At 38.3% G+C, this 24812-nt stretch overlaps 1 protein-coding gene across 1 annotated transcript in view; it reads right to left on the reverse strand.

Moving 5' to 3' along the window:
• Positions 1-21990: 21990 nt before the first annotated feature.
• TSPAN12 (tetraspanin 12) overlaps positions 21991-24812 on the reverse strand; it is a 65976-nt gene continuing 63154 nt past the window's right edge. Inside the window, exon 9 of the mRNA XM_079931669.1 lies at positions 21991-23600. Within this exon, the coding sequence (XP_079787795.1) occupies positions 23295-23600 (306 nt within the window). The 3' untranslated portion in view covers positions 21991-23294. The remainder of the gene's footprint in view (positions 23601-24812) is intronic.

Here is a 24812-nt window from a genome sequence, read left to right on the forward strand (position 1 = left end):
TTGTACAGGAAGAGTACCACACAGTGCTGCTGTGAATCCTAACACCACACCTCAAACTAGTTCATCTGACTATTCCCACTGAGACGCGTGCGAGAATGGCACAACAGAGCAGTAAGTCTAGAAAGAAAGGGAAGTTTATAATTAGTGACACTCACCAAAGAGTTGGGCCAGGGTGGTCTATGTTAGTTCCAAAACATGGGGCTGGCAGAAGAAGGGTATTAAAGGGTGGGACCAAAGATGTAGACAGAGATTTGGAGGAACCCTAGAAGAAAAGAAAAAAAGAAAACCCTAGAACAAAAGGGCTACAAGGTGATAGAGCAGCATCCTTGGGTTTGATTCTAATTGACAATCCAACATTTATTTTGGTTTGATCAAGTTAATTCCTTTGTTAGAGCTACACATTACAACACCAAAAGGTATTTATCTTAACCTATTATCAGTTTCTAATGTTTAAACATTGATAAATTGCTCAGTGATCTTCCAAGCTCCCTGTACAACAGAGAATGAAACCCTAAAATAGCAGAGTAAGGAACTGATACTGAGAAATGGGAGGGCTAAAAGAGCCAAAGCACGGACCTTGACCTTGGGTTGATGAATCTGTTAGATTTCCTTATCAGAGGCACTGGGTGTAAAAATTTCAAAAGTAAAAATGTCACACACAATATTACATAGGGCTTAATCTGGACTTAACGTGCTTTATTTTTATTCTCAACCAACCTCGTAAGAAATGAATGTACAAACCATAGAGGAAAAATTCTAATTCATTCTTTTCAATATACAGGTTCTTTCTTCTGTAGATTCAAAATGAGCACTAAGTAACAATGATTATAACAACCATGAAAAGATAACAATAATAGTGACTGATAATTTTTATTTAGTCCTAACTATATGCCAGTCACTGTGCTAATCACTTTCCATGCATCAATCCATTAATTACATGTATTAATCTAAGCTCTGTATTGGCCACATTCTGGTTGAGAAAACTTTAACACTGAAAATAGATGGGTCTGGGTTTTCCTAATTCAAATAATATAAAATTTTAAACTAAATCACAGAGTTCTATTTTGTAGAAATATTGATGCTATTTCTTTTCCTAGTAAAAGAGAAATTTTTTTAAATGGGAGGTAGGAGGAAGTCTAATTATATCCCTGCTCTAATGGTTACAATGTCGTTATCAAAGACGATCGATTTTTCTTTCCATTTTCTTTGATCTAAGTTTTTTTCTTATCTTGAAAAATGTGCTATTAGTCAATATTCCTGATTGACTATTGGTGAATTAAAATAAAAATGGAACCTAGCTGGGAAATATAGTGCTGTCCTAGCTGACAAAGATTTTCTAACAACTCCGTATCAGCATAGCAAACATATTGAGTTAATTTTTCAGGAACAGAGAGAATTATGTGTTAGAGCATACATCATCTCTTGCTCACTCCCCTTCTTGAGCAACGCTTGCCAAAATTCTCAAGGTTGTTGATCAGGGCTGTAGTTACATGTGCAGCATCTAATTGGCCCATAGTCCACACCCTAGAGGCTCATAATAACAGAACATTTTAGCATTAAAGTCAAAACCACAATTCCCACCCTTCATTCTCTTTTGTATCTTCCTCAAATTCCTGCAGACAAAAATTCTGGAGGATGATAATGAAATGCCTATTGGCATTTAATACCACATACAAAATAAGGCACAGAACTATTCAGATAGGCGAAGTGATGGCATAAATCAGTATTCCAAGTTAATATGATACGATTAAAAATATTTTTGGATTTTTCCATCCTCACAAAGAATTCCAAACTTTTTCTGTAGGTAGTGGATAGCTTTTATTTTCTCCTAATAAAATAGAAAACTTTAGGAAAGGTGTAAACACGGACATTTGATTTATATTGAACTGTAGAAAATTTAATGTACCTTTTAAAATGGTACTTGGGATATTAAAGTGGTACTTGGGATATAACTGTTTGTCATAAAACTTCTTTGGGTTTCATCATTTGCATGTTTTATGTTCCAAAATAATACTGGCCTATTAATAATTTATTTTTACCTTCCACTTCAATCTTTCCTTTCCTATTTCTCAAAAGGTAAATATATTACTCATTGGGAGTATCAATGTTGTGTCCAAAACTTTCTTTACATGAAAAATTAAGGTGCCATTATTATTAAAAAGAAAAGTATAGAAATATTAATATTACACATGGCCTATGATTTTCAAATCCTACTGAACATGATGATAAATTATAAAAATTTGCTTCCATGAAATAGTAAAATTTCTCCAAATTGTCTTACAGAAGGATAAAAATTCTCATTTCTGTTTTTTCCAAAGTAGGAATATATAGCAGGTAAACTCAACTATAAAAATCAAGCTATATTTTGAAAAGGAGACATAAATATAGTATCAGACAGCTCCACTAGTATCTAAAACAAAATGCATTTATTCATCCAAGTGTGCGCGAGCCCACTAATGAGAGACTAAGAAAGAAATGGGGCCATGGGTGACTGAAGGAACCTGAAACTCTATATGGTTTGGAAGATATAGAGTTTGAAAGACCAGAAGAATTCAACGTCATGTCAGTTTCTTTCACTATCTTACCTAGAATTCAGGTCATTGGCAAAGATTCTGAGAATTTAGTTCAATTACACTGCAGTTATTTACTATTAGATATAGACTATCAATTATGTAGGATTATTTGAAATTAATTCAAGACATTTCCCTCAACCATCTCAAACGAAATTTAGAATGAATGATAAAATGATTATAATAAACTCAATTTAGGAGAATAATGTTAAGGCCATAAGTCAAGAAGTGAGGTTATAAATGCTTCAGTTTATGGTGTCTGAGTGTCTCTGATTCTGATTAACTATGTTTCTGTAATAATCCCTGACCATAGTCAAAATTTAAATACAAATGAACTTCAGAGTGGCTATCGTTCATTTTTAATTAGCTGTACTTCCTTTCTCCTAACAGAGAAAAATTATGTTATTTCTTCTCATAACAGAGAAAAATATATTCAACGACCAAAATACACTTTAGAGCACAGCCTCAACAAACAGTGTTTCACAATATAAGGGAAAGTCAAACAAATAAGTCAACTTAAGCATCCAGTGCATTTCTCATAATAGAAACATGTAATATAAAATATTAGGGGCTTCCCTGGTGGCGCAGTGGTTGAGAGTCCGCCTGCCAATGCAGGGGACACGGGTTCGTGCACCGGTCCGGGAAGATCCCACATGCCACGGAGCGGCTGGGCCCGTGAGCCATGGCCGCTGAGCCTGCGCACCCGAGGCCTGTGCTCTGCAACGGGAGAGGCCACGGCAGTGAGAGGCCCGCATACCGCAAAAAAAAAAAAAAAAGTATCTATGAGCTCCTGCCTTATTCTTCCTACTTTTCAAGGGGCTAAGCCACTTTCTCTGGGCTTTATAATTTATAAGGTTCACAGATGTACACACATGCCCACATTCTCCAGTCCACGTTAGTCATTGTATATGACACTGTGGAGAACTGTGGACACACCCAGAGGAAGGAAGAAAAGTCTCCTCACTCAAAGGGAATGTTAATGCATCCTGAATATTAAGCAGTGAAGATGCAACTCAAGAAAGTTGTGTGAAGCCCCCCTAATGTATAGTTTAATGGCCATAGCTTCAAATTATATACATTACAAGAGATTTTCTAACAAAGAAGTGGATTTTTTAAGGAATGATTCTTGCATTATACTTCAGCTGTGACAAAAACAGTTCTGCAAAGGGGTATAATGACCCTCAGGCTATAGAGGTAACCATTCTATTCATTCATTTTCTTTGTGAGCACATTGTACGTTCCAGGCCGCGTGTTAGGTGCTGGGATAAAACAATGACAAGATCCTGTTCTTGTTGGTGTTGTAGGAAAGGAAAAATCATTTCCCTCTACCCTTCTGAGTTCCTGGCTGAGACGCCTTGTAAGAAAACATAGACTAACAAGAGAAAAGCAAGCAAAGAAAAATAAAGATGTTTCTTAACAGTATACCTCATGTATATATGTGAGGTACTCAGAGAAAATGAGTAAACCCCCTAAGTGGCCTAGAAGTCAGGATTAAATACCATCTTAATAGGGAAAGCGGGAGTGGGACATAGCCCTCTTAGGGGACAGTAGACGATTTTTAGGAAAGATAAATGGGCCCTTTGAAGAATAGATGGAGGTGGTGATCATTTATGACAAAGTGTGTCTGGATGTGGGGCAGACTTCTAGTCTCCTCTTCTGTGACAAGACTCAGTCCCCCCTGGTTGAAGAAATGCCCGGGGAGGAGAAATGATGACAGTTGAGTTGCTTTTGGAGGCTCTATCTTTATGCAGATAAGGGCAGTTCAGAGAACACCTGTTCCTGCCTTTGCTGTGTTTCAAGTGCCTATAGTGCCAAATAATCAATATACCAAAGCAGCGTATCTTGGAGTGGCAAGTCCTAAACTCTTACAGTCATATCCTGGGGTGGCATGTCCTGCTACCTTTCAGTATTTATAGTCTACTCATTGACTTGCACCCAACATAGGCAGACATATATAGACAGTTAAGCAACCTAAGCTCATAGTGACATACCAGGAAAAAAGTATAAAGTGCTCATATCAGCAATGCAATGGTGGTGTGGGGAGGAGTTGGGGGATACTTAACATGGTGTTGAAGAAATGGCCTGTAGGAAAAGGCATGTGAGACCTGCAGAAGGAGGAGCCAGACATGCACAGAACATTCCAGGCCTAGGAAGCACACATACATTTGCCTTGGGAATGTAAAGAGCCTATCTATTTTTTTTTTTTTTTTGCAGTACGCGGGCCTCTCACTGCTGTGGCCTCTCCCATTGCGGAGCAAGGCTCCGGACACGCAGGCTCAGCGGCCATGGCTCACGGGCCCAGCCACTCCACGGCATGTGGGATCTTCCCGGACCGGGGCACGAACCCGTGTCGCCTGCATCGGCAGGCGGACTCCCAACCACTGCGCCACCAGGGAAGCCCCAAGAACCTATCTATTTGATTTCAGTAAAATTCATGGGTTTTAATATTTCCCTTCTACTACCTGTTATTTCAGGCCTTTATATGATCCGGGAGTGAAATTTTTCTGGGTATTTTGAAGAAATCAACAGTTTATCATTCTTGGTTCCTATTTCTTTCCCTTTCATAGTTAAGTGCCAAAATAAAGGTCTTTCAGTGAAAATGACAGCTAATATTTATTCATGAAGCCGGCAACGTGAGCCATTCACTTCCTTTCAACTCTCTGCAGCAGCTTTGGAGTTGGAGTTAGGAAGAACATTTTCCAAGCGAGGAAACTAACTAGGCCTGGGCCACAGCACCAGTGAATGATTAAGATGGAACTAAACCCAGGTCGGCTACAAAGCCCGTGCACGTCCCCCCTCCAGCAGAGTCTCTCCTTTTGTTAACAGTAAAATTAAATAGTATCAACTCTGCATGTAACACACAATTCTGGATTTCATCACTTAAAGGCAACAGATCTAGGAACAGCTTGTGACTTGCTTATCTCTGCATTGTGTTTTCGTCCCTGAAATGAAGAAGTACTTGCATCAGCCGCAGTTCATTCATTCACTTCATTAATTCAACAGATACTGATTAAGCGCTGCTCTGCTAGACACTTGAAATAAAACAACAGATAAGACAAATACGATTCCCATCATCACAGTATCATTAAGCAAATAAAGACACAGATAATATATAATTGCAAATTGTTAAGATTCAAGGTCCAGAAAAGTTCTCTTTGAGGACCTATCTACTGGGACTCAAAGAGAGAAGTGAGAATTATCCAAAAAAGGGAAGAAAAACATTCCAGGCAGTCCCTAGAAGCAAACTTGAAATGCACAAGAGAGTAAAGCTCTTGAAACATTTGAAAACCCGTTAGAAGGGCTGTGCGGATGAGCCACAGTGAGTGACAGGGGGAGTGAACACAGGTTGGCAAGTGGACACATGGCAGAAGACATGTCTGAATTTATAGGCCCTTCCACTTAAGGATTTTGGATTTTGTCCTCCATCCAATGGGAAATCATGAAGAATTCTGAGCAGAAGAATGACAGGATCCAATTTGTGCTTTTTACAGCTCACTCTAGTTGCTGTGTGCTGAAGAATCATTTGGAGAAGAGGACAGGAAAGAAGCAGGAAGACCAATTAGGAACCCATTTCAGTAACTCAAGTGAGACACGAGGTGTGGCTGATTTAGAGTGGTGTCTCAGAGAACTGGACGACTTAAGGAACATTCTGGAGTTAATGTCAAAGAGACCTGGGACTTCCCTGGTCGTCCAGTGGTTAAGACTTCGCCTTCCAGTGCAGGGTTCGATCCCTGGTTGGGGAGCTAAGATCCCACATGCCTCCAGGCCAAAAAACCAAAACAGAAGCAATATTGTAACAAATTCAATAAAGACTTTAAAAATGGTCCACATCAAAAAAAAAAGAATTCTAAAAAAAAAGTCAAGGAGACTTGGAAATAACTGGTGTCAGCATGAGAAAATTCTAAGAAAGCTGTCAATTTCTGATTTAAGTAGTTGAGTGGAAGAAAGTGTCATTTGCTGAGACAATCAGGAGTTTTGCTTTGAACATGTTATGAATCATGTAAGGAGCGATCAGAAGGAGAATTGGTAAATATTATTAAATGTTTACTATATGCCAGGCACAGTTTTTAAGTACTTTAAATGTATTTATTTACTTATCATCAGAAAAGCCCTATAAAGTATATATAGACAAAAAAAGCAGAGGCACAGAGTTGTCGCAAACTTACGCAGAGTCACACAGCACACAACCCCATAGGGTCAATATACTGTGTTTCATGAAGGATTCCCAAAAGGAATTGCTTTAAACGTTTCCCAATCTCCCTAAAATTGGAAGGTCAAGACCAAGAAAACACGGAAAGAGTAAGGAGAATGAAGAGTCGGGGAGATGGAAAGGAAAAACCCAGAAGCCCAGGCTCTACCACCACCCGGCTGTGAGACCTGGGAAATGTATCCAGCCTTTGCGCCTCAGTGTGTACATCTCTGAAATGAACTTCTGCCCATCCCACAGAGAGATGAGAGGGTTAAAAAAAATAAAATAAAATGTGTGCAAAGCCCTTTCAAATGACAAGGTTTTAGGGCGATCCTGTCTACTCCCTCTGTTAGTGGTATGTTGATAGAAATAGCTGATTAGAGGTCAGTGGTTTGTTTGAGGATAGAATACATTTATTCAGGTGACCCTGAATGTTCCTCTTTCAAATTGTTCATATATTGTATGAGCTCAGCACATTTTACTCCAAAGCACACATTTCTACCGAAATGTGTCCATGTAGCTTCATAAACCTGATTCAGCTATTCTTCTATTTTTCTTTTATAAATGATTATTAGAAGCTTTGTTCTTTCTCCTCTTTGATAATTCTTGGTCTGAACTATTTTTATCGAATTAAAGACACAGAAAATCTCAGGGAAGGGCTGTCGGTTCTGAGTCGGGTTAACTAGAGTTTTCAGCATCAGTTTCTACTCCCATTTCTCTCTGTTAAAATCATCAAAAAGAATCACAGTAATCATAGCAGTCAGTGGTAAGCAGATGATTGTATTAAAGACCACTTACACATAAAACCCACACTTTGAGATGAAATGTGGATAAGCAAAATATATGTGCTCATGCTTGGTTATTGAGGTAACTGTGGCGTTGGACTTCAATTTTTCTTTTTTATTAGCTTTTTCCTTTCCTAACCTTTAATATAAAGGAAAAGGGCATTCCTAGGGGAAGCTGCTCATCTCCAAGAATGAATGAATAAAACCATCATAATGGCACGATTGATCCATCTAACTAATCAGAGAAACATGGAGAATTAGCGTCTCTTCATAAAACATTTTCAAGTAGAACATAAATTTCATCTATTTTTGTCTTTGTCTTCTTAGAAGTTAATTTTTTGTCATCAATTCTTTTTAAGGGCCTTTATTTTAAGAATCACTTTTCCGAAACCCCTGTGATGTGATCTGTGCTACAAACATGTTTACTTGCAACCGTTGGCTTCATCTTGATTGTTTGAGATTTTAGAATATTTTTAATATAAAATATTTTTAAAACACTGAAAAATAGGAAGAATAAACAAACACTTGTGTTCTCACCACTACGACCCAACAAATGTTAATGTTTTGCCTTGTTTGGTTCAGATATTTTTAAGAAATGAAGCATTAAAATGACAGGTGAAGCATTTCAGATTCCAATTTCCTCCTTCCCTTTTCAGGCACAAACCTTACCTGTGATTTGTAAGTTACACTGTCCCTTTACATATCAATAGTTTTTCTACATATATACACACACACACACACACACACACACACACACACACACAAATTAAATGAAGTTGAGATGCCAGAATGTCTTTGGTATATTGTAGATGGACACATTCAAATGCTTAGGGAAGCAGGAATTTGGAGTGAATTTGTCATGTGTGTCCCTTTCACCAACCCAATAAGTCTAGTGCAAGGGAGTGTTCAGAAAATACTACATTTACCAATGCATGGAGAAATATACTGGTAAGGAAAGGATCAACATCCTAAAAAGCTCAGGGTGCTTTAAGCCAGTGATGATGTTGAGAGATGCTCCCTCTGAAACGGGCTCCCTGATTCACAGTCTTAAGGGACAGCTGGAGGTGACGTCCACACGGGCAGCAGGATTAGAGAGCAGTAATCAAAATAGTTTAACCCACAGAGATCTTTGGTAGTGGCTAATTGATCTCTGCTTAACCCACAGAGATCTTTGGTGTTCCTAGACCAAATATATTTGGACACTGTATAATATAAGAAAAACATTTTTAATCTTTAATTCTTGTGAGCAGAGTCTTGACTTTTGCTGACACCATGGAGAATCACAATTTGCTACTCAGTTCGCAGATCTGAGCCAGTTTGTAAATGTGGCCCCATAATGAAAGGAGAACCAGATTCCCTTAAGGATCCCCCTTGCCACACTACCACGAGAAAGTTGTGTAAATCTTCTTCCTTGAGTTTCCCAAAGCTACCTGCAGTCATTTACTAGTGTGGCTGTGCACTGGAGAAAGAGGAATAGCAGACTCTTCAGAGATTATTGAACTGGCTCTGAGCTAACACTAATCTGGGGAGATCCTGTGCATCCCAGTACTCAGAGGAGGGACTTATGGAAGTCAGTGACCTACATTAAATGTGTTATAATACAGAGAAAGGAATGCAAAAGTCAGAGTCCATCTCACAGTGGACCAAGTGGGTGTGTGAACTCACCTGTGCTTACCTATGCAGCTTCTGAATGTAAATCATGCTTCAACAACAGAAAATATACCCACTGTAGCTCTTTGATCCAAGGAGTAAGGAGTGTAAAGCAGGAAGGATCAAATGACAGTGGTTGGACTAGCCCCCTCCCTTCAAAAATCACCGATAATATGTCAGAGATGAGTGCCACTATCAGATTTGATAGTGTCCTCTCCATTTAATTCACCTACGTGGTCTATGCCAAAGACACATGGATTTTGTAGACTTACGTGGACTTTTATAATCAAGTAGTGTTGCCTCTTGCACTGTGGGTCAAAATGTGATTAATAGCCTGTTGATATTAAATCTGCTAAATGCTTTTTCTCTAGACCACTTAGTAAAGACCAAAGAAGCAATTTGCTTTTATATGGCAGGGTAGTACTATAGATTCCATTTCTTAATTCAGGGCTTTGAAGACTCTGGCTTCTCTGTGGTAATCAAGTTCCAGGGATCTTGATCATCTGTTTGTCCAACCAAACATTATGTTGGCCTGCTATTTGGGTAATATCATTCTCATTAACCCTGTAATTAAACGTGTGGGAATACTAATACAGGGAAACTGAATTCCTGCAAGCTGTCCTTCACCTTGACAAATATGACACCATTTTCTCAGTGTGCAATCCCTTTTCTTTACTTTTTCCCTTTACCTGATTAAAAAAAAATCACATCTCTCCTCACAATTTTCCCTTAGGTAGGCTCTCGTACAAGATGTGCTCATTTTTTCCTTAACTTCCTGACCATTGCTTCTCTGTGTTTTCACTGGTTGTACTTCTCCAACACACACACAAATACTGCTCAGTCTCTGTCATTGCTCATAATCTCCTCATGTGGAGTGTGCTTTTGTGTCAGAATTTATGAGGAAAGAGGACTTCAGTCCAGAAATGTTGAGTAGAAAAGGTTTTAAGACAGGGAATTAGAAGCGTACCCAACTTGAGGGCTAGAGGAAGCAGAAGTAAGGCCAGAAGGTGACCAGAAGTTTAGAAGTGATTGCTCGCAGCAATGAGGCCACCAGTGAGAAGTCAGACTACAGCTGCCACAGGAATAAGTGAAGACTGAGCTTTCTGAACATCATAAAAATGCTCTCATTGGAATAATCTACCCAGAAGCCATATAAGAAGGACATTTTGAGGAATGATCTCCAGACTTATTTCCTATGAAACAGAGGAGAATGAGGAAACAGAGACACTGCTGAGTTAACAGAATCCAATTGTTTCCAAGGCCCCAAACAAGGCTCTAAACAAGGCTCTAAACAATCCAATTGTTTCCAAAGCTGTAAGCTCATCACTAATAAACATCTATCTCTAATTGGAGCTTCTCCTTTAAGAACCTGTATCATCCTGACTTTGCCATGACAATCTCAAATTTGAATCCAAAACAAAATCTTTTTTACATCAGTTCCACCTTCGAGCTTTCTCTTCTGTCTCTGGGACTGTATTCTCCTGAATTTTTGACTTCCATGTCAGGAAGTCAAATTTTATTTCTTCTTCACACTTTGTGAGTTTCATTGTTTTCTACTTTCCATGACTGGTTTCTTTTTTCTCAACGATGCTGGACACATAATACTGCAAGATGTCATTACCCAGTTTCTATATTTCTACATTCAGTTCTCCCACCCTTCAGAGTACTTTTCTTTCCATCTATCCTCCATGCTATATAAATGCAGATTTCAGAAATAAGGCTCTGCTGATAAATACCCATGTGGGGTTCTCCATGTCCACAGAATCTTCAGAATACAGTCCAAAATTTGTACAAGGCCCTCCATTATCTGACCCCAACCTACTTCTGTGTTTTTATCTTCTCCAGTCATAAAGGGCTTCTCTCTGCTGTGGACACACACGATGCTAACACCCATCTCTTTGATTTCCTTATAATGACCCTAACCTGAAATATCCTTCTCATTTTTTTCTCATTAAAATTTGCCTCATCACAAGTACAATTTTTCCATGATGCGCCAAAACTTCAGCCTACTTTGATGTCTTGCTATTTCTGAAATCCTGTATCTGTACCACACACTTTGCATTTAGCCTTAAACTATTTTTCAGTGTTTTTAATTCAATTCACACATTAATGAGTACCTTCAGTTGCCAGGAACTGTACCAGGCACTGGTTAACTATTCCATGTCCATTTGCCTATCTCTCACTTAAACTGTGCGCTCCTTGAGGCAGGGATTATAACTTATTTTGTTTTTCTGGTCTTCACAGTGTCCAGCGCAACTTATTCTACATAGCAGATGTTCAATGGCTCTCACTCAATTGAATTGAATTGGTCTCAAACTTGGCAAGAGAAAAATGAGAAGATGAATTCCAAAGAAAACAAGGAGAGAATAGAAGGAAATTAGGAACCATCATTAGACATCTGATTGTCAGATTGATTCATACTGAACCTCAAGCAGAATAATAGCACATTATACCTTCATCACAGCAATTTTCTTCAATTTTGCCAGAGCACAGCTTTCCAGAGGGAAATAGATTTCTAAGCTATGCATGTGTGGAGAACTTAACAACACAAGGGCAGTTAAATTCTCACACACTTAGTCCATTATATATAAAGGGTAATAGACCAAGGCTTAATTTTTAATTCTGGAAAATGCATCTATTTTTTCCCCTTTAACTGTTCGAGCTACAGGACGCTGACCTTTGACAAGCATTTAAACAATGAATTCTAAAACAGGGGGAACTTTCTCCTTCCTCAGTAAGTAACAGATGCTTTCTGTCTTTCTTTACTAGATCAATCAAAGATCTTTATTTATAGGCCTATTTCTGTTAAACCTTCTTTTAAGAATAAGAAAAAGAATATATTCTCAGAGCACCATAGAAATGTTCTGGGCTGGAGCATAATGAAATCCCTGAGGAATGGAAGAGATGCTGCATCTGATTGCCTAGCTTGTCACTGAATCATTGCAAGGTCCTAACTGACCAAGCTTAAGAGCAGGCTCAACATTTTATTTATTCAGCTCTGTCCAGGCAAAATTACCTTGAATAAAGCAGGCGAAATTATGCAAAGTTCTAATAAACTATTAATGACTAGACACTAGAGTTCATAAATTGCTCAGATGGTTAACAAAAAAAATGTCAGCAAAACTCAGGGCAGGACTGAGAACATCCAGTTCAAGTAGGAGAAAGGTAAGAAGTGAACCACAGTCCAAACAGGCCAGTAGAGACCTAGCCTATGGGAAATGGGGTTCAAACACTGTCAGAGCTTAAGACACCTCCTAAATTTCCTAGCATCCCCATGACAGTTTCCTCGTGCCCATTTTTATTCCCTCCCTCCATATCCTCTCAGAAGCAACGACCAATTTGCTTTTGTCACTACAGATTAATCTGCATTTTCTAGAGTTTTATACAAATTGAATCTCATAGTATGCACTATTTATAGTTTGGCCTCTTTCACTCTCATCAAAAGAATAATTCTTTTAATTATTACCGATATTGTTTTGAATATCCATAGGTACACAATAGGAAAAGGAATATGCCTTGGTACCGTATCTAAGAAATTGCCTGATCTGGGGTTATGAATTTTTTCTATATTTTCTTGTAGGAGTATTGTTTTAGTTGTATATTTATGTTTGTGATCAATTTTGAATTACTTCTGTTCATGGTCTGAGGTATGGAACAAAGTTGCAGGGTTGGGGGGAGTTTTTTTTGTTTCTGTGTATGGATATCTAAATTTTTCAGTGCTATTTGTTGAAAGGAAGGACTATCCTTTTACCACTAAATTGTCTTTGCCACTAAATTGTCTTTGCAGTTTGCCACTGAATTGCCTTTGCACTTTTGTCAGAAATTAGCTGTTCTTATATGTAGGGTTTATTTCTGGACTTTTCATTCTGTTTCATTGCTCTATTTGTCTGTTTTGACATGGGTACCACATAGTCTTAATAGCATTATAATATTTTTTGAAATCCGGTAGTATTCATCCTCGAACTTTGTTCTTCTGTTTCAACTTTTAAAAAATATTTTAATTCTTTTGCATTTTCATATGAATTTGAGAATTAGCTTGTTAATTTCTACAAAAACACCTTCTAGGATATTGATGGAGATTCTATTGAATCAAGAGATCAATTGAGGGCAAATTATCATCTTAACAATAATAATAAGTCTTCTGATTCATGAACGTGCTATATATCTTCATTTCCTTAGGTATTCCTTAATTTCTCTCAGAAATGTTTTATAGTTTTCAATGTATAGGTCTTTCACATCTTTTTTTATTCCAAGAAATATCTTTAACTTTTAGTATTTTAATGTAATTGTAAATGGTACTTGTAAATTTCAATTTCTGTATGTAGTATATAGAAAACAATTTAGTTTTTCATATTGACTTTGTATTTTGCATTCTTACTAAAATTGCTTATTAGTTCTAGTAGTTCTTCTGTAGATTCCATTGGATTTTCTACAGAGAGAATCATGTGGTCAGCAAATAGAGTCTGGATTCCTTTTATTTCTTTTTCTTGCCTTGTATAATAAAAAAAAGTTCTTATATATTTACTCATGCAGTAGGCCCTCTATTATCCTTTGACATTTCTTGTAGTATGGTCTTCAGGCAATGGATTTTTTCAGCTTTTGTATGTCTGAAAAAGTCTTCATTTTATCACCATTGAAAAGATATTTTGTATGGGTAGAGAGTTCTAGTTTGATGATGTTTTCTTTCAACACCAGATATTGTTCCACTGCAATCTTGCATACACTGTTTTGTCAAGAACTTGACTGTCATGCTGATGCTTGTTCTTCTCTACATAAGACTGTTTACCTCTGGCTCCTTTCAAGATTTCCTATGTATCACTGGTTTTGAGCAAATTGATTATACTGTGCATTGGTGTAGTTTTTTTCATGTTTTGGTTGAATATTAAGGTTGGGGTCCTTTGATATTCTTGGATCTTTTAAAATCAAACTTGGGAATTTTTCTAACATTACTTCTTCAAATCCTGCTTTTGCCCCTTTTCTTTGAGGATGCCAGTTACATGTATGTTAGACCATTTGAACCGGTCACAGCTTGATGATGCACTTTTCACTGTTTTTGATTTTTTTTCCCTATCTCTGGCTTCCTTTTGGTGTAATTTATATTGCTATGTCTTGAAATACATTAGTTTTTTCTTCTGCAGTGGCTAATCTGCTGTTAGTTCTAGCCAGCATATCTTTCATGTCACACTTTATAGTTTTCATCTCTATAAATTTGTCTTTATTAAAAATATCTTCCCTAGCTCTACGTAATTTTTTAACACATGGACTACCACAATAATTATTCTTTTAATATCTTTGCTAACTTTAACATATATTCTGGATCTATTTCAATTTATGTTTTTCTCCTCATCAAGGGTCACATTTTCTTGCTTTTTAGCTGATAATCTTTGATTGAATATCAGATTTTATGAATGTTCCCTTGTTGAGTGCTCCAGCAAGGAAACGTTTATATTTCCTTAAATATTCTTGAGCTTTGTTTTAGATGTAGTTATATTATGTGGAAATAATATGATAATCCAGGGTCTTACTTGCCAGTAGAGTCATATTTATTCGAAGGCTAATTATTCTCCACTACTGAGGTGAGACTTTCTGAGTACTCCACCCACCTCCCTGTGAATTATGAGGCTTTCTAGTCTGCTGGTGAAACAGCACAATTCCCAGTCCTATGTGGGCACCAGGCACCATTTACTCTAACTCTTTTGAATATGCTAAGCAGTACTCTTCTGAACACTCAAAGGGGACAGTCTACATATCCACTGAGCTTTTTGTTTGTGCATCTCCCTCTTCCACCACCCTGTCCTCCAAACTCTTACTGCCCTGGTCTCCTGGTATTCTGAGCTCCACCTTTTCTCATTATGGACTTCTCTAGGCTCTACTTAGATTCTCCCTTCTTTCACCACATCTTGGAAGCTCTCTCAAGGCAACGAGTTGGGAAAACCACAGGACTCACCTCATTTGTTACCAGTCTCTTATAGATCACTATCCTTTATTGCTTGATGTCCAGTGTTTTAAAAACTGTGTTTCAAATATTTCATTATTGTTATTTTTTCAGGCAGGAGGGTAAATTTGGTCCCTGTTATTCTATCTTGACTGGAAGTGGAAGTCTTATTTTGCACTCTTAATGTTGATAGGGTTAGACTAAAGAATCTCTTTTCTTATAGAAACAAAGACAGTGTGTATACCTTCCAAATTTTTAAACTAAAATAAAATTTTAATTAAATACATTTAAAGGACTCTAGCTTGTCCTTTAGATAATATCTATCAAAAAAGAATGTGTCAGGACTTCCCTGGTGGTGCAGTGGTTAAGAATCCGCCTGCCAATGTAGGGGACACGGGTTCGATCCCTGGTCCAGGAAGATCCCACATGCCGCGGAGGAACTAAGCCCATGTACCACAACTACTGAGCCCCCGTGCCACAACTACTGAAGTCTGCAAGCTAAGGCTCATGCTCTGCAACAAAAGAAGCCACCACAATGAGAAGCCCACACACCACAACAAAGAGTAGCCCCCACTTGATGCAACTAAAGAAAGTCTGCGCACAGCATTGAAGACCCAATGCAGCCAAAAGTAAATTAAAATTTAAAAAAAATGAATGTGTCACACACATACGAAACAAATGAGTATAACTTTTGAATATACACAGAAAATCAGGAATAAGTACAAGTTAGTAAAATTCAGCAATATATTAAACTGACAATATGTCATGACCAAGAAATTAAAAATAATTTAGGAAATTTGTTAATACAATAGCTCTCTTGTAAAGTAGTTAAGAGCATGGACTCTGAATTTAAACAAACCTGTTAAAATCTCAACAATCACTTACTGGTCATATTGGGTTGGCCAAAAATGTCGTTCAGGTTTTTCCGTAACATCTTACCCAGACAAACTTTTTGGCCAACCCAATATAATTCTGGGCATGTTCCTTAACATTGCTGATCCATACTTACCTTACCTTTATTATAAAACTGACTTCCTTGGGATTACGAGAAGACTAAATGAAACACTTTGACCCACTCAGCAAAAATGTTTTTGATACCACATATTTTTTTAAAGTTACTTCCTGGAATATGCATGGAAATTGCAACGTTAGTAGTGATCTGCTCCAATCTCCAACTCTCCAGAGATTTCTTCAGGGAGGTGTACTCAGCTTTTACTCTGTACACTCCCGGTTAAACAAATGTAGATTTAAAAGTTCAAGGATTGCGGGTTAGGCATAAAAGCATTTTATAAATCTAAGACACTATTATATTATTAGGCCACAGGTACAATTTAATAGTTCATGCAGACATTTATAAGACTTGGCCAAGCTCTAAATGCATTCTGCATATCCAAGCTACATCCATTTATAGCTAAAAAGTACTTAGCCTTTGATAACCCAGTGTCCTATCTCACTCAAGAACAGATGACCTCCTTTAGAGCAGTTCCTCCTTCTTGGAATCATTTTGGACAATAGCTTTTGATTCATTTAACCAACTCACAATTCATGCATATATTAAGTCGTATACACAGTGAATAGATTTATAACATACGTAAGAAACACTGTCTAGGCTTATGCAAAATGCTGAGTGGGATATGAAATGGCATAATATTTTCTTTCATGAGAGACCAGATGTATAAAGATAAAATACTAATACTATAAATGAAAAATAATATAAAATAGAAAATGCAAGGACCAGACTAGCAACAAATAAATACTGAGCTCAGAGGAGGACAGATTGGTGTGGGGTGAAGTGGTAGAGGAAAGCTTCACATAGGAAGTAGCTGTTGAGCTAGGACCTAAAAGATCGAGTGCAAGGTAAACTTGTGGAGATGAAGGCATGTCAGGGAAGCTCCACAATGCAAGCAAAATCAAGGAGGCAGGGGATGTGTGGGATGATAGAGGCAATGAGTGAACCATGGTTGGCTCATCTGGCAGTGTATAGTGACAAGTGGGAAAGTTTTAGGGTATAGGTTTGAAAGAATAAGTTCAAGTGGAAGATTTTATCCTGCAGGTAATTAGGAATGCAGCAGAGATGGCTGGTTGACACAAATACCCACTATCCTCTCTTTCTATTGTCATCGAATTTCCTGGTTTAACGGGTTACATGTATATCTGGAACAAAGACTATTTCCCACCCACCCCTCCACCTATGAGATGTGAATGAAAGCCGTGTATGCTACTGCTTCTGGGTATGTCCTCAAAGGGAAGAGGCATGCCTCTTCCCCTTTCACTTTCCACTTTTCTCCAGCCTGCTGCCTGAACTGTGAAAGTAGAGTGTGCCACCTGAGACCAGGTGAATGAGAACACTGTGGAACAGCCGAGTAGCCAGAGAGGAGTCTGAGTCCTTGACACCCTCAGGCAACCAACACTTGGGCTACTCAGACACGTATGTTTTATTAAATATAAAGTCACTTCTATGTCGTGTAAGTCACTGTATATTACAGCCAACCCTGTGTGCTGAACTATTGCTTCCCTTAGCCAGGCAAGATCTAGGCTGGCCAGTCACCTCTGACCTTCATGTACCCGGAGTGTTATAGAAACGACTTCTACACTAACAAATTGGGAAGCTCTGTCTTAGTTAAAACAGGGAACCCCTGGAAGAGTCTGAGTAAGGAAGTGACTTGCTAAAAATTGTGTTTTACAAGAATTAATTTGAGTAACATATAGCAGATCAGTGTTGCCTGGGGCTAGAGGTGGGGATTGGAAGAATTTATAGCAAAGGGGCATGATGGAACTTTTTGAGGTGAGGAAATGTGCTATATCTTGATTGTGGTTTTGGTTATGAGTATATATATATATATATATATATATATATATATATATTTGTCAAAACTAACTAATACTTAAAATAGGTTATATATATATGTGTGTATATAAATATATATAACCTCAATAAAATTTATTAAAGAACTTAAGTTGGCTGTGTGTGCAAAATAGGTCAATAGGAGGAGACAAGAGGTAGGGAGAACAATTTATGACTTCAAACAAACCTTTAGATTGTTTAGACTTGTTCTGGGGAAATAGTGGGAAGAATGAAATTAATAGATAAAAGACTCATTTTGAGGGAAGAAGTAGCAGAATTTGGAGACAAATTTGTCCTGGAAATATTGATTCACATGTGGGAGGATCTGGCTTTTTTTTCTGTGTAAGGCATGAGCTGAGCTTCCCCACAGGCTGGTGAAGATGCCACATCACAAAACGGAGAGGGAGGAAGATTGAGCCCACTCACTAGTTAAATATACTTCCTCAGTCTCTCCAAGTCCCTCTTTTTCATTTGTAAAATGAGGTTAATGATGCCTATAGATTGCAAAAAAAAGTTGTGAAGAACATAGAAAAAAATGTGGAAAACACCTAGCACCCTCTGGCCTGGCACCTAGTAGGCACACTGAATGCAAGAGATAAAGAATGGTTGTAGGGCTTCCCTGGTGGCGCAGTGGTTGAGAGTCCGCCTGCCGATGCAGGAGACACGGGTTCGTGCCCCGGTCCGAGAAGATCCCACATGCCACGGAGCGGCTGGGCCCGTGAACCATGGCTGCTGAGCCTGCGCGTCCGCCACCTGTGCTCTGCAACAGGAGAGGCCACAACAGTGAGAGGCCCGCGTATCGCAAAAAAAAAAAAAAAAAAAAAAAAGAATGGTTGTAATCACACATTATAATAGAAAATAAATGAGCTTCTAAGATGATACCAAAGACTCTCCATTGTGGTTCTAGGAGGTGCTCGGACGTGAGAAAATAACTCAGTTAATAGGAAAGACAAATCCACTTGTAAATCATGGGATGATAGGAAGGGGCGTCGGGTGAGGCAACATGGCAGTTGGCAGTATGTTTTCTAAAGGAGGAGGCTCCTTCTGCCACAGAAGTTTCAGTGGTGTATGCATTTCTCTTTACCTCCCTTGACTCACCTCCAGGAGTGGGAGTTGAGACGAAAAGAAGCTCTTATAGCATGCTGCTTAAGATTCCCCTCATGTAAGATTTGGTTCTCAGCCCACTTTCTGTCAGGCTTCCTGAGATCTGAAAGCAATGCATAAAAATTCTCAGGCTCGGCAGTGAACTCTCTTGAGCTCCAGACTGGAATTTACAGCCGCCTGTACACACCTCCGTCTGCACGTCCTGCAGGCAGGTCCAACCCAGCATGCCCCAAACCAAATTAATTACCCTCCCACACACCCGCTCCCCCTCCAGTCTTCTGTCCACGTTAATGCCATTGCCAATTTCCCAGGTACAAAATCTAGACATTTCAGTTCTTTCGCTTCTCATCTCACACTCCCCAAGATCGATCTGCTATCATTTTTTGTGGATTCATCTGTGCTCTGCACTGTGTTTTTGACTTGTGCTGCCCTAGTGAGGATTCGTCTCTCTCCCGCACCACAGCAACAGCGATCTAGCCAGTCCCCCTCCAGAAGATCCAATGTCCTGCAACTCCAGAGTGCTCCTTACCTAGACTAGCCAAAGGATGGCCCACCCTGAAGAGCTGTGTAATGGATGTACCTGTGCCCCTGCCCCCAGCTTCTCACTTGGCTAATCCAGTTAAATTGCAGAAACACAAATCACTTCCCTTTCTGAAAATACTTCAATGACTCACCATTGAATTTACAGAACAAAGTCCCCAAAGCCAGATTTCACTCATTTCCTTTCCCATGGTATCTCTTCAAGCCTTCTATGCTCTGTCTAACCACATTGAATGGCAGGCCCTGCTCCCCAAATAATGTAACTTTTTAACCTCAGAGTCAGTGGCTCATGGAATACTCTGCACAAGCTAGCTAAGCTCTTCCTGACTCAGGTCTCCTCGATGTAGCTACCTTCATTCCCCTGTCCTCCATCTCATATTCCTAGGCTGAGTGTTCCTATACTAATCTCATCGGTGGATAGCACGAGTGTCTCTCAATCAGATTTTACAGTGCTAGAGGACAAACACCGTCTCCTGTTGTCATCTCTCAATCTCCAAGGCCCTTTGAATTGACTGAGTCAGTTATTCTCACCAGTCTGAAAATAACTTATTACTTTAAGAAATGGTGATTTTTACAAAAGAAAGCTTTTAAAAGTATCAAAGAAACAGTTATTTGTTTGCAACGTACCCAAAAAGTGAATTCCCTCAACTCTACTATATTAAAGACACTTTTTAAAGTCCCTTGTAGTTTTATTATTCCAGGTGCACTGATACTATAAGAGGCCTTTGTAGTCCACTGCTATAAATGTCATTTGTTCCCATTAAGCAGGATAAGTGTATGAGATGGTTGTCTAAATTAATGTTAACTGTTTTAGACAGTATTAAGTGAGGTAATATATCAAAAATGTAGAAATTTATAGGCAACACCAGAAAATCTACAAACAACAATTGCTGGAGAGGGTGTGGAGAAAAGGGAACCCTCTTGCACTGTTGGTGGGAATGTAAACTGATACAGCCACTATGCAGAACAGTACGGAGGTTCCTTAAAAAACTAAAAATAGAACTACCAGACGACCCGGTAATCCCACTACTGGGTGTATACCCAGAGAAAACCATAATTCTAAAAGACATGTGCACCCCAATGTTCACTGCAGCACTATTTACAATAGTCAGGTCATGGAAGCAACCTAAATGTCCATCGACAGATGAATGGATAAAGAAGATGTGGTACATATCTACAATGGAATATTACTCAGCCGTAAAAAGGAACAAAATTGGGTCATTTGTAGAGACATGGATGAACCTAGAGACTGTCATACAGAGTGAAGTAAGTCAGAAAGAGAAAACCAAATATCGTATATTAACGCATATATGTGGAATCTAGAAAAACGGTAGAGATGAACCAGTTTGCAAGGCAGAAATTGAGACACAGATGTAGAGAACAAATGTATGAACACCAAGGGGGGAAAGCGGTGGGGGGGCTGTGGATGAATTGGGAGATTGGGATTGACATATATACACTAATATGTATAAAATAGATAACTAATAAGAACCTGCTGTATAAAAAATAAATAAAATAAAAATTTTTAAACGTAGACATTATTTATAATTTGGGCTTTTTTTTTTTTTTTTACTGAGCTCAATACAATATATGCTTGTTCTTTCTGTGACTATATGTCAAAAGAGAAGCAGCCAAAGTTGACTAATTATTCAAATAATTCAAATAACACTCACAGCTGTCAATTACTTGGGCATTTTAGCGAAATTATGGGAAGTTGAGTTGTTAAGGATATCAGAAAAAGAGATGCTTTTGGTTCTGACTGAGCAAGTTATCTACTCAATTTTTATTTAAATTATGGAAGAGATGAAATCTAGCAGTTGATTTCAAATATTGTATTCCTTAGACTCATTTTCTTTTAAAAATTACTTTAAGAAATTGGGATATCAAAACATTGAGAATATAAATTGACCTAAATGGGCATATGTTTGTATTGTATCAGACAGCTACATTATCAATTAGCTCAAAAGCCAAACTTGAACTGTAAATGGGTACTTCTTTGTCATTTCTCAGTGAAGGCACACACTCTTTTTTTTTTTTTCCTGTACGCGGATCTCTCACTGTTGTGGCCTCTCCCATTGCAGAGCACAGGTTGCGGACGCGCAGGCTCAGCAGCCATGGCTCACGGGCCTAGCCGCTCCGCGGCATGTAGGATCCTCCCGGGCCGGGGCACGAACCCATGTCCCCTGCATCGGCAGGCAGACTCTCAACCACTGCGCCACCAGGGAAGCCCAAGGCACATACTCTTATAGATTACTTTTGGATTTTGGAAATAGTTATTATAACTTTATTCAATCATTTCTTCTCATATTTTTCCCCTTGCTAATATTTTTGAACGGTGAAAGTGCTTACAATGTATAAAAATTAGACACAAATTTTTACTCTTTAGAAAATATTTATTGACACGTTTTAATTTTCTTTCCATTTTCTGAGAAATAAACATAATACACAAAATACAGTAAAATGCACTTTTCCCATTTCAAATAAATATAGTTTACTCTTATAAAAAATTTAATAATCTGTGAAATTCACCATAGTATCTTAATCAGTGAAATAAGGCAAAGAAAATCTCTAGCTAAATTGTCACTTATTTTTATGATTCTCTCAACTTTTTGCTGGGGAAAAGGAAAACTATTCTCTGTAGAATTATATTGAGACTTGGAGACTGCCACTTCTTGTTTGGAGAAAGCAAAGATAAGTTCCTTTACAAAGTGTTTAGTGTCAAAAAGAGTCTCAGTTTGGCAGAAAGATAATATCCAGGTCTTTGCTGAATGAGCTAAGTTATATGTAAACTTTTTTGTTAATACTTCCTAGAGACCAGACTACATTCTGAATTATAATGATTCCTTTGTGTCACACTAGTCATTTTTCAGAATTAGTGGTTAAGTATTTAAATTAATAGTTATGTATGTAATATAAACCCAAGACATAATTTTAAAGCTCTATTAACAGGGAAGGTTAAAAACAATGCTTCTATAACAGGACGAATGTATCCATTTCACAATTGTTATGCTTAAAGTTATAAGAACTGAAATCTACTGAATTATACAGACTTAACACAGACTCATATACACATATATCCCTGATCAGTTTAAGACAATGTTTAAGTTTGCTCTTGTAAGTAGTAAGAATATTTTTATTAACCAGCAAAAATCATGTTTAGGTAGTCACCAATCTTCAGAGTGTACTTATGTATAGCCTATTTACCCTCAAAAGAATATATCACCAAGTAATAAAAGTCATTAGTACTGTCTAACTTCCTATGTTAGCAGTTATTTGGAACTTTATATACTAGCAAGCTTATGGAAGTGAATCAAATTTACTATAGCTCCAATCCCACAATAGCATGGCTCATTTACATGGATGCAGAAATGCTGGTCGAACTATGCCAAAGCATAAACCTCAAAGCATAACTGTGTCCAGTAAAAATCTTACACAGGCTATAAAGTGGGTATTACATCAGTCCTCAGCATCATAAAGGGCATCAACTATTGTCCAGGTGGTGCCTTATAATATATATACTTTTCCCACTTTCTTCTAAAGGCTGGAACATTATGTGCTTGGGTATCCTTTTATGGCAACATTTTTATTTCTACACACTTCTGAAACAGTTAAGTGTCTGCTCAAAAAATTCACAAGTCCAATAAAATAAATTTGTGGTTTTCTTCTTTGACAGTCTTTATAATTCCTCCATCTCAAAGTGTGTGTTGAAGCTGTTTGCCATGGATGTGTGTTCAAAGATCCTTGACAGGCTTGGTTTCAACAGTTCCACTGAGTGACAAGGCAGGTGCTGATTGGTGTCATTCTTCAGGGCCGTCATTTGGTCTGTCCCAGGCTCCCTTCTATCATAGTAGAGAGCCCAGAGCAGAGTAATGGTGAGAATCATGGCCAGGATCTGTGTCACTCCAATGGAGATCCCCAGAAACCTGAGCACCTGCAGTTGTTTGGTTCCTCTCAAAAAAGAATACATCTTCTTCCCACAACCCTGTAAAAGAAAGAACACAGTCAATGTTACTTTGGATGTGTTACAGTGGGTCAAAATAGTGAAAACAAGTCATCTGTATCAGTTAGTGGAACCAAACGACTTGAGTTATAAACTTGAAGACAGTGACTCTCAACAGGGAACCCTTATGAGCAGCTGGAGGAGAGATAGAGGTGTGCATTCTTTGAAAAGCCTGCCCATGTGATTCTGAAGAGTCTACTCCTTCTGCTGGCTTCCCCACAATCTGAAATTGAGACTGGTATAAAATACAACATCTAGAGCAGGGGTTGGCAAAATTCTTTTTGTAAAGGGCCAGACAGAAAATCGTTTAGGCTGTGCAGGTCACACGGTCTCTACTGCTATCACTCGTCTCTGCCACTGTAACAGGACACAGCTATAGACAGTATGTAAATGGATGGATGTGCCTGGGTTCCAATGAAACTTCACAGATAAAAAGACAGTAGGCCAGATTTGGGGCTTAGGCCATATAGATGGATGACCCCCTGATACAGACTGATCGAGATTTTTGAAAATAATGTGTCATTATTATTATTATTTGTATTCACTGTTTGATTATAGCTCATTTGGTCAGACAGTTTTCCTTAAAGATCGAGAATGTTTCCCCAGTCTGTTGCTGAAACTTGCCAGTGAGTGGAAATCAATCTGTTGCCTTCCTCCTACTGCACACGTGTGCACACACTTCTGTCCACTGCCTGTAGCGGAAGTACACATGGGGGAATTTCTATCATGACACCAAGTTTTAATTCTACCAGGTAGGGGTTTGAAAGGTACCTTTAGCTCCCCTTCAGGCTAGAGACAGCTGACTTCAAAAGATTAGCAAGCTTTCTGTTTGTGCTTAGTTTTAACTACAAAGGCTAAGGAGTGCCTGTGGTAGATATAGAAGAGATCTCTGAAAGAAGAGGAGAGGAGGGGAAAAAAAGTTAAGAGAAAGAGGAGTCATGACCGAGGAAAATGGGGGGCAGGAGGAAGCAAAGAAAAGAAGGTAGAATGGGTCTAACAATTGTCATAAGTTACCTATTAGGTGATCAATGCATAGGCTACTTGCCCTGTCTCTAGTGAGCCCACAGCATAGAAAAGATAATTTACCCTTCAGAAGGGAAGCTGATTCTAAATTAAAGTGAAAAATCTAGAAAAAGTTAAAATTATAATAAAATTCACGAACTTTGAAGATTCTGAGATTTTTCTCTATTTGGA

The sequence above is a fragment of the Stenella coeruleoalba genome (genome assembly GCF_951394435.1).
Source record: "Stenella coeruleoalba genome assembly, chromosome: 9".
NCBI classification, from domain to species: domain Eukaryota; kingdom Metazoa; phylum Chordata; class Mammalia; order Artiodactyla; family Delphinidae; genus Stenella; species Stenella coeruleoalba.